Source organism: Diabrotica undecimpunctata, chromosome 5 (assembly GCF_040954645.1).
Source record: "Diabrotica undecimpunctata isolate CICGRU chromosome 5, icDiaUnde3, whole genome shotgun sequence".
Classification (NCBI taxonomy): domain Eukaryota; kingdom Metazoa; phylum Arthropoda; class Insecta; order Coleoptera; family Chrysomelidae; genus Diabrotica; species Diabrotica undecimpunctata.
In genome coordinates this window covers 69,644,885-69,655,926 of record NC_092807.1, presented here as the reverse complement: position 1 = coordinate 69,655,926, position 11,042 = coordinate 69,644,885, and the positions used below count along the sequence as shown (strand labels likewise).

Here is an 11,042-nt window from a genome sequence, read left to right as displayed (position 1 = left end):
ATGGAATAACAACATAAGCAGAATGGAGGAGACCAGTGCCATCAAAATAGCAAGAGATAAGTGGAATGACAGCCTTCCATAGAGGTATTAATCCGCCAATGAACATGCAGAATTGCTTATAAAGAGGAATAAGAAGAATTTCAGTTCTTTAAAATATAAGAAACTAATTTTTTTCTTTAAAAATTTTGTTTAATAATTTTAGTAATTTCTAAAATTTGTTAAATATAATACAGAATTTATTGATCATTTTTATTTTTCATTATTATCTAGTATTTATGTTCAATTGCTGCATTTAGATTATCATTATATTCTAAAATAGTATTTATATAAGTCGATGAGCAGAGTAATAAGTGTTTATGCACGTATATTACGTAAAAAGAAGTATTCCCTTCAAAAAATATATCATAAAATTTAAATTATAGAGAATATTTGTGATACTATACATTTTTATAGATTTGGAAACGTCGCAGTCAACTCTCAATATGGCCGCCCAAAAAGTGTGAAATTTTCAATTTTCAAAGTCATTTTTTATTTAAACAAATGGAAATTCCGCAAATTTTTTTTTTGTAAATAGCTTAAAATAATGTATATTTTCAAGATTTACAAAAATTTTTCACGGAATTGGGTGGCTGATAAATGTGCCGGAACCATCTATGTATATATATGTTTATATATTATAATCCATCCAATTATCTGACACATCATACATATATATGACATATATTATGTCAAAAAATTTCGGATACGACAATCAAATATTTTCGTACAAAAAATTTCGTATTTCGTGTCATCGGATATCGGATCTGTGAAAATCCAGTTATTCTTTGGTTTTTGGTTAACTGTCAATCTGCCACATATCTCTGATTCTGATCATAACCAAAAAATATTTGTAAACAAATGAAGCAAAAGTAAAAGTGCATTTTGTACTCTGGTATGAATGTTGAAATATGTATTTATTTGTTCATTTGGACTATATCTGTTATCTATTCTGTGTATAGTTTCTCATCTTTCACTTACACATGTAAGTATATACTTACATACTTATTATGCCCTTTACCTTTTTTCTTTTTTAGATTTTAGATTCTATAAAGATGAGTTCAATGATTTTACTGAAGATTTACAATATTTCCCAAAAAGAGATAAATCTGATGTGGAATGGGAGTCTATTATGTTCTTAGTAACACAATATTTTCCCTGGGTTTTAATTTATTTAGTAGTATCTCAAATACTCAAATATTGTTCAGCCTGTAAAACAGTAAGTAATATTGTAATCTTATATTTCTTCTTCTTCTTCTTCCTTTATTGGGTAATATCCCAGGGGATAATTTGTCCAGCTAATAACCTTATATTTTAATCGTAGTTAACTTATTTAAATGTCATTTAGAGAAGGTATTCTGATATTTGCAAGAAAATATCTACATAGAGAGATTCTTATATAGTAGTGTGATAGCAGAATTATTAAGATATATTAGGATTAATCAACGTTAATCCTGCTGTGGTCCTGCATGGACTCTCACTCTATGAAAAACTATTTTGTATTATATTTTAGGTTCCGGTGCATTTATTAGCCACGCGCTTCCGTGAAAATTTTTTATTTGTTTCATCCCGCATTTGTACTGTCTTGGTTTAGTGTGTATCAAATCTGTAATGAGTTCACTATTGTGAGTATTATGAGCATTTGTGGAGTTTAAGCCCGCAGTGAATATTAGTGTATTGTTCTTATTTAAGTGATGTTACAAGTTTTATTTAGAGTGTATGTGTTCTATAGTCTAAATTGTAAATTATTTTTTTATGTTATGGTTGATTAAGAAAGAGACCAAAAACATCTTCATTGGATATTAGAACAATGTTTGGCTGGTGGCTAACAATAATCTTTGAATTGATAAAATTGAAGTTGAAAAATATTCCTCAAGTAAACCCAGAATTTGTATTGGTTGCTATGAAGATGGTTTGGAGTAATAAAAAAACTTATTGTTTAGTGTAACTAAGTTATCCGAAAATAAATTATAGCAATACTTCTTTTTAAAGCTGTTATCTGGCAACATTTGTTGCCCTGCCATAATTAAGGTGTTCTCCTTTAAAGAGTTTTATAGCTTTTATAGTCCATTTGCAGGTCGCTCCCGACTTACCAATTGATTCATTGATGAGGGTGTAGGTTTTACTGGAATATACTGGCCCCTTTTTAAGGATAGTATTCAACTAACAACAACTACAACTTTGTTGTAAATTCCATATTTTTTTATTTTCAATGTACCTATTCATTTTTGTACTATAGGTATTTATATATTGTTGCTGTTTATTGTTTCAATTAATACTCAACCTACTTAGTTTAGGAATCTTTATAATTATATTTGAAATTGAATTATAAAACAGTGTTCTTCCGTTAATAAATAAATTTGTGTTATTATGGTAATGCAATTAGTACTTTTGAGTTGAAAAGGAATGATTGTATTATATAATTGGTTCTTACATTTTCAATTTTGGTTGGCTTTGTCTTTGTATTATTCTTTGAAAATATATTCCTTTTATACTGAGTATAACTTATTCATAATTTTCACATTTGGTTATTTGTCAACCCAAGTTGAATTAAACAGCTTATATCCAGAACTGAGGAGGAACAGTCTACAGTGACTACTGGTGTATCTTAAATAGGTAAGACTATTGTAGGGTAAAATAATATTAAATATTATTTAATATTTAATTGGTTCAAGATTGTATATTGTTTAATATCAAGTAGTTGTATAATTGTTTTGGAAATTTGATCTAGAAATGTGAAGTGTCTTTATTCTGGGCACAGGTGCTGAATAAGCAACCCATGTGTGATTTCAAGAACACATTTTGAATTTGAAGATAACATAATAAACTGGGGCTTCGTACAGTAAAGATGTGGTTCATTCTCCCTTAGCTACTGAACATTGAAAAGAACCTACTTTCCTGGCGATTCTGCCATGACAACTTTACAATATATGTATTATCCACGAGGGTTGTCCCCTACATTAGCCCAGTTTTAATGTGTGGAAATTTTCTTATATATGTTCATAGCAATAATTAATGCAGAGGAAATTCAGGATTGTGAAATTTATTGTATCCACCCAAAAATCATGACCATGTATCTAAACTAAAGACAAAAGATACAAAGATAGAAGATAAAAAGAAATTAAATTGTTAATGTATTTTTCAAACATCTCTTATTATGAAGCACACATACAAATTCCAAGAAATGAAAACAGGGAATGCCCCTTAAGCAAAGAGAATTTAATTTAAGAAACCAATTTTATCGTTTCTGTTTCTGAAACCAGATTTGTTTTACTAATATTTTCTTGATATGATATTTCTCTACAGACAACACACTGCGAAACGGAAGAACAAGTGCGAAAAAGGGGAAAAATACCTGGATTGAACTAGTGGGTGCTACATACAGTCGCTCATACGGCACAGCAATGTATGTTAAAACAAAACATAGAAAACTCCATCCTTGTTTCCACGTTTACTAATGATGAAATTCACAATGTTGTTGTAAAAAGTGGAAGCATCAGTATTACCAACACCTACAAACCACCAGCTACATCCTGGATAGCTCAAGTCATCCGCACCTGTCAATATATGTGGGGGACTACAACAGTCACCATGAGTAGTGGAAATATAAACAATGCAACAGCAATTGGAATGCACTAGTGAAATGGATGGAGGACGAACATCTTTCACTTAAGTTTGAAGCTAAAGACTGACCTATATTCATGTTAGCAGCATGGAATAAGGAGTACAATCCTGATCTACCCAATTACCAATCTCCAATTGGGTTGGTTACCCAATCTCCAGCAACCTTGCTGGAGATTGGGTAACCAACCCCAATGGAAGGCAGGGTCAGGGCTGACGAGGAAGGGAAAAATGGTCCTCCGAAAAGGGGGTTGGTGAGTAAGGTTAGCAGCCTACTTACTGTCAAAAAAATCAATGCTCAGAGAACCGAACAGAAGCCTCGGAATTGGACGGATACACAGATGATGAACCACGCAAGAAAAAGGACAAAGAGACCAAATAATCTACAAATTGGCACTTGGAACATCGCATCGTGGAACAAACGGGAACAGGAAGTTGTGCAGGAATTGGAGCTTCATAAAATTGATATATGTGCCCTGAATGAAACAAAAAAGAAAGGGAAAGGAAGTGCCAATAGAAACAAATTTATATTCCTATACAGCGGAGTAGATAAAAGCAAACGAGCTCAGGCAGGAGTAGGCCTCTTAATGCACAATAAATATAGTAACAATATTCAAGAAATAAGATACATCAACGAACACATGATGCTGGTTTGCCTTAAACTTCACCAGACGATACTTAATATTATCCCTGTATATGCACCGGATAACAGCAAAAACAAGGAAGACAAAGATGCTTTTTATGGACAGCTCCAAGATCTACTGGACACCACAATAGCCGGTAGTAAAACAATTATTCTCGGCGACCTAAACGCCAGAGTAGGCGACATACCTGTGGCTGGACTTATACAAACATTTAACGAAGAAACGACAACAGAGAAAGACTTCTAGAACTTTGTTTAATGAATAACCTCCGAATTAACAACACATGCTTTGACCACCCAATACAACATAAGATCACCTGGTCAGATACAAGAGGACGTAACTCTATGATTGACTACATTATAACAAACAGATAAATACACCCAAGAATATAATATATGTGCGCACTCTATCTTCCGCCAATGTAGGATCCGACCATGGCCTGGTACTAGGAAAAATAAATATAGCAATCACCACACAAGGCAAGCGAAATACAAAAGTAGAAGAAAAGTTAAACATAAAAAGCTTAGAAGAAGAAGGGACACAAAACTTGTATAGAAACAGACTAACAGAAAAGCTAAACAGCCATAACCTAAAGACTAAAAAGAATATAGAAGAAACCTTGAAAACTATTAAAAAATGTATTCTACAAGCAGGGGAAGAAGCTTTAGGTAAAAGAAAAGTTAACGGGAATACAAAACACCATTGTACAACGAAAGGGTAAAAGCACTAGCAAATAAAAAGAAACAAGCTTTCCTAACATACAAAGGAGTGAACACACCGGAGGCACGAGAAGACTACGTGAGAATCAGGAATAGAGTAAACCAAGAAATAGATAACATCAAAAAAGAACACTGGGAGAAATTTACCAAAGATATGGAATACGACCTCTATGGATCCCAGAAAAAGGTGTGGAAGATGATAAGGAGACAAAAAACAGAAATGAATGAATTTGTACTCATAGATAACATTACGGAGGAATAATGGACTGAGCATTTCACGAAATTATATGGAGAAGGAGAAGAAGAGAACAGAGAAATAATCATTAACGAAACTTACGATAGAGTACTAATATCAGAAGAAGAGCTACAAGAACGAATAAAAAAATTAAAAAACAGAAAAGCACCTGGCCCTGATAAGATAAACAATGAACTGCTAAAATATGGAGGAACAACACTACGCAAATGGCTCCTAAAATTATTCGTAGATATAATAAGTAAAGGAGTAGTACCAGCGGAATGTAAGGAAAGTCTCCTGCTACCGATACTTAAAAAGGGAGACTCGAGAAATCCTGAAAATTATAGAGGCATTAGTCTGATGAATAGTACATTAAAATTGTTAACGGCAGTCATAAAAGATAAAATCGAGGAAAAATCGAACATGGCAGATGAACAACAAGACTTCAGGCAGGCAAATAATAAAGAAGTCTATTGAATATGGAAAACCAGCATACATGTGCTTTGTAGATTTAAAAAGTGCTTTTGACAGGGTGAAGCGAAATGACATCTTAAATTTATTACAAGCTGAAAAAATATACCATCAGATAATAGGGACAATTAATGAAAATAACAAGAACAACAAGACCAGAGTTATAATACCAACAGGGGAAACAGAATGCATAGAACTAAAAAGAGGAATCCGCCAAGGAGACTCGCTCAGCCCATTATTATTCAATATGGTGATGAATCAAATAATTCACGAAGTAAGAAAACGACACAGATACCACATGGGAGCGCATAAAATCACGATACTATGCTATGCCGATAATGCAGTACTAATTGCTGATAACGAAGATAACCTACAAAGGCAGCTCCACACCTTCAATATCACAGCAAACAAACTTAATATGAGAATATCAGTAGAAAAAACTAAATGTATAGTGATCAGTAAAGAGCCGCGTAGATGCAAACTAGAAATAGACGGCAAAATTGTAGAACAAGTAATGAAATTCAATTACCTAAGAGTAGTGGAATAAGTGGTTGCCTCCGAGAAACCATATGGAGAAACAAATATCTGACAACGGAAAGCAAAATGAAAGTATACAAGACAACAGTAAGACCAATCCTAATATATGCAGCGGAGACAAGGACCGATACAAGAAAGACTAAACAACAAATCAACAATATCGAAATGAAAGTATTAAGATCAATAACGGGCATATCATTAAGAGACAGACAAACCAACAGAAGTATACGCGAACAATGCAAAATTCAAAATATTAACAGGTGGATAAAAACAAGAAAAAAAAACTGCAACGAACATGTAAACCGAATGGGACCAGATAGATTAGCGAACATCTGTAAAAACAACAAGCCGTATAGCAGAAGACCCGTTAGAAGGCCGCCAAAAATGTGGAAAGATAATGTACAGTCAACAATGACAAACAGAATAAGAGGCAGACAAACAGGAGTAATCCTAGTCGCGCGAAGAAGGAGAAGAAGAAGAATCCTGATTTATGTTTTGTCTCTACTAATAAAAAGGGACAACCTCGAGCAGTCTCTCGAAAAGTAATGGCGACTTCCCACACAGCCAACACCGCCCAGTGATCTTAGAGGCAGGAACCCAGATTCCTATAATCACATCCATCCCTCGCCCACGGTGGAATCTAAAGAAAGCCATGTGGGGTAGCTTTTCTGCGGAACTGGACAAGACTCTAGGCTAGATACCCCCTACCATCAGAAATTACAAAAGATTCGTTGGAGACGTAATAAGCACGGCCAAAAATCATATACCAAGAGGCTACCAAAAAGAATACATTCCTGTTTGATCCCATAACAGCGAAGAACTTTATCAAAATTTCCTTAAAAGCATCGATCAAGAATTAGCCGATGAACTGCTCCATAGCCTAGATGCAGCGAGACAACAAAGATGGACGGAAACTGTAGAAAGTCTTAATTTTCAAACATCAAGTAGGCACGCATGTACAGTACTAAGAAAATTAGGAAGCGGAACTCCCGTAACAAGGAACAAAACAACAATTAACGCAAACACTATTGCTCCCATCTGGTATCGACATCTAGGGCCCCGAAAGACAAGCCACACACAATCAAGGTAAAACTAGAGCTCAAAACTTTAAAATTCCAATCTGCATAAACCGAATACTCCCGCCCTTTCACTTGCGAAGAAGCCACTATAGCTCTCAAGGATGTAAAGCCAGGTAAAGCCCCAGGGTTTGACAATATTCATCCCGAATTCTTAATTAACAGCGGCAAATATGCGGGAGAATGGATGGCCCCCTTTTTCACAGATATGAAGACCGGTACCATACCACAGGAACTCAAACGGTCGAAGATCATTGCCATATTAAAACCAGGGAAACCAAATGATAACAACCCTAGAACTACAGGCCAATAGCCCTACTATCGAGTATCGGCGACGTTCAGGCTACTAGAGGGACTTATCTATAGCATTTTTCATACAGATTGAACGAATTTAAAACGGAACATACGAAATCAATGTATTTCGGCTCAACTCCCCTCTAGGTGGTTGGCCAACAAAAGGTTCTCAAATAATTATATTATAAAAATTCAATACTTCAGCGGGCTGCTGGATTCTGAACTCATTCAAGAACAAGTCAAAACTCCACCCAAATAGGTTGCCTAGAATCACTGTGAAAACTAGACTACACAAGCAGTTATTATGCTGTCAAACCACCTATCGCTTAGTTATAGTCCAAGAGATAGAGCCGAAATTTTGAACTGATCAGTAATATGACATTTCTCTATTGGAATATATTCATTGTAACTGGATTAAGACTTTGCCTTACAGGCGGACGCCCCTCGTGGTACAGGGGGTGGCTATACAGGGATGAAGTTGTCTTTTTTTCGGAAAAGTTAACGATCGATAATATGGCTGAAAATTTGCCCAGAGTAAGATCTTGGTATAACTAGACGAAATCCCAAAGGGCGGACGCGAGAGTGGATACATAAGGGGTGGCGGACAGGGGTGAAATTGCAATTTTTTGGGGAAAAATTAACGATAAGTAATATGTCCGCCATTTTCATGGCTCATTATTTAGCCCCTAAAAACTCTAAATTCAAAAGGGCGGACAGCTGGGTTGGTACAGAGAGCCATAAAACGGGGTCAAATGTACCACTTGCCTAAGCATTTTAGGTCTCGGTAACAATTTTCAAACTGATTTTATTATGATATTTTTATACCGATTGTTTGAAAATTTGTATGCTCACTTCTGTTACTATTCTGAGAAGCGTCAAGTAGAGTTTTCAAAAATCTCAAAATTTTCCAAAAAAATTTCCGTAAATGAAAATTTTCGTAATTTTTTTAGGTAAAATCTAATTTGTAGAATCCTTTTAATTTTCTGTACGTTATACCATGATTTTTTTCCAAAAATTTTCAAACGATTTTTCCGATAAGAAAAAAAAATTTAGAAAAACTTTTCTAAAACATTTGATAAAACTCTACGTCATCGTCTGAATCTTTTATAGAATATTTTGTAGTTTTAAAATGATATTATGATAATGTTTTTTTTTCAAACTAAAGTCATATTTACTTTACAAATCATATTTTTTTCTTAAATATAAATATTTTACGAATTAATTTTTAATTGAATAAATGTTTGATATTTGATATTTTATTAAATTAAAGTAATTTTATAATGTTAACTATTAAATATTTTTGGTATAACAAATAGTAATTTTACTTATTTTTTATTACAATAAAAAGATATTTAAATTTATATTGCATAAATAATGGTTGTTCAGATATAAGAAAAATTTGATTTATTATTACATTAATAATCAAATACAAAATATATTATTTCTATTTATCAATAGGTAAAATTAAATTTGTAGAATTCATTTAACATTTTATAAATAATTATTAATAAAAATCAATTTAATAGTGGAATTATCAATTTTTTAAGTTTTGAAATTTACTTTGTAAATAATATTTTCAATATTTTTTTTAACTTTCAAATTGATTGAAATTTTTTTTTTCATTAGTTAGACGCATGCGCTAAATATAATAAGTATCAAGATGCTTTAATCCAACTTGATGAAACTGACTTCGGTTGTAATGAAGCTTTTGAAACCTTAGAAACTTTTTAACCGGCAGTATAAGTTGCATGATGTGAACGAGCCATTTAAAAAAAAAACTAAAAAATTTCGATGCTTCAAGCTTACCACCATGTCAAGATGAATTACACCAACATCTACTGCGAGCTCATTATATTTCAAATATTTGGACAAATGCTCATAAAAAAGTACCAACAGAATTGATTGTTGAAGAACATGGTTGGGAATTTGAAGATGAAACATATAAATGCAAATGGTTTATTAGTGGACCTCAGATGCCAGAATCAGTTCGAGAAGTAGTGATTGAAAATGAAGCAGATAATGAATGTGATATTATTGAAAGTGAAAGTTACGAGGATGATGAATGTGATGACATCAATGAGAGTGAGAAAAATGACGAAATTTTTAAAGTTTTTCTAATTTTTTTCTTATCGGAAAAATCGTTTGAAAATTTTTGGAAAAACATCATGGTATAACAGACAGAAAATCGAAAGGATTCTACAAATTAGATTTTACCTCAAAAACTTACGAAAATTTTCATTTACGGAAATTTTTTTGGAAAATTTTGAGGAAAACTCTACTTGACGCTTCTCAGAATAGTAACAGAAGTGAGCATACAAATTTTCAAATCAATCGGTATAAAAATATCATAATAAAATCAGTTTGAAAATTGTTACCGAGACCTAAAAGCTGGCAAGTGGTACATTTGACCCCGTTTTATGGCTTTCTGTATCAACCCAGCTGTCCGCTCTTTTGGATTTAGAGTTTTTAGGGGCTAAATAATGAGCCATTAAAATGGCGGACATATTACTTATCGTTAATTTTTCCCCAAAAAATTGCAACTTCACCCCTGTCCGCCACCCCTTATGTATCCACTCTCGCGTCCGCCCTTTGGGATTTCGTCTAGTTATACCAAGATCTTACTCTGGGCAAATTTTCAGCCATATTATCGATCGTTAATTTTTATGAAAAAAATGACAACTTCATCCCTGTATAGCCACCCCCTGTACCACGAGGGGCGTTCGCCTGTAAGGCAAAGCCTTAACCCAGTTACAATGAATATATTCCAATAGAGAAATGTCATATTACTGATCAGTTCAAAATTTCGGCTCTATCTCTCCGACTATTAGGCAAGCTCCTCTTTCCTTTAAAGAAGACAGATAGTTGAACGATATTTTATACAATGTCTATCACCGGGTATGGATTTATTTTTGTCCAAGTTTTATATTGGTCAACTATTTCAAATGCAGTTCAAACAGACATATATTAAATTGTATGTTCCGTTTTAAATTCGTTCAATCTGTATAAAAATGCTTGCACGTCATTCATTTACGACGTCAGAACCCCACAGCGTTGCCAAAACATCAGAATAGTTAGTAAGTGAGGAATTTTTAAAATATCAACCTTTTGTCAAACTATTATATTAACAGTAAATACACTTAGTTTTAAGACTACAACTGCAAGACACTAAAATACATAAAAAACCATTTTAATACTAAATTATATATTCTACATTTTAAACTTACCTCTTTTAAGGCTTTAATAAAAACAATAATTGAACAAGAAATAATCTATCTTATATGAAAGCTTAGTAGATAAACAGAGTTACTTGTGGAGCGAAAGTGACGTCACACTAGGCCACGCCTACCTGGTGACGTAGGAACGTCCTCCGTGTCTCAAGGCCACGCCCTCGGCCGATGGTGACGTAGGT

The 11,042-nt window shown here is 33.5% G+C and overlaps 1 protein-coding gene across 7 annotated transcripts in view; it reads left to right on the top strand.

The window, feature by feature from the left end:
* The first annotated feature begins 756 nt into the window (after positions 1-756).
* Positions 757-11,042, top strand: part of rasp (protein-cysteine N-palmitoyltransferase Rasp) — a 372,840-nt gene continuing 362,554 nt past the window's right edge. Inside the window, exons 1-2 of one of the 7 annotated variants that reach the window (XM_072532067.1) lie at positions 757-1,021; positions 1,074-1,255. In XM_072532067.1, the coding sequence (XP_072388168.1) occupies positions 934-1,021; positions 1,074-1,255 (270 nt within the window). In that variant the 5' untranslated portion in view covers positions 757-933. Of the gene's footprint in view, positions 1,022-1,073; positions 1,256-11,042 lie in introns of those variants that run through there. The other 6 variants (XM_072532063.1, XM_072532070.1, XM_072532072.1 and 3 more) reach the window with 6 other exon arrangements.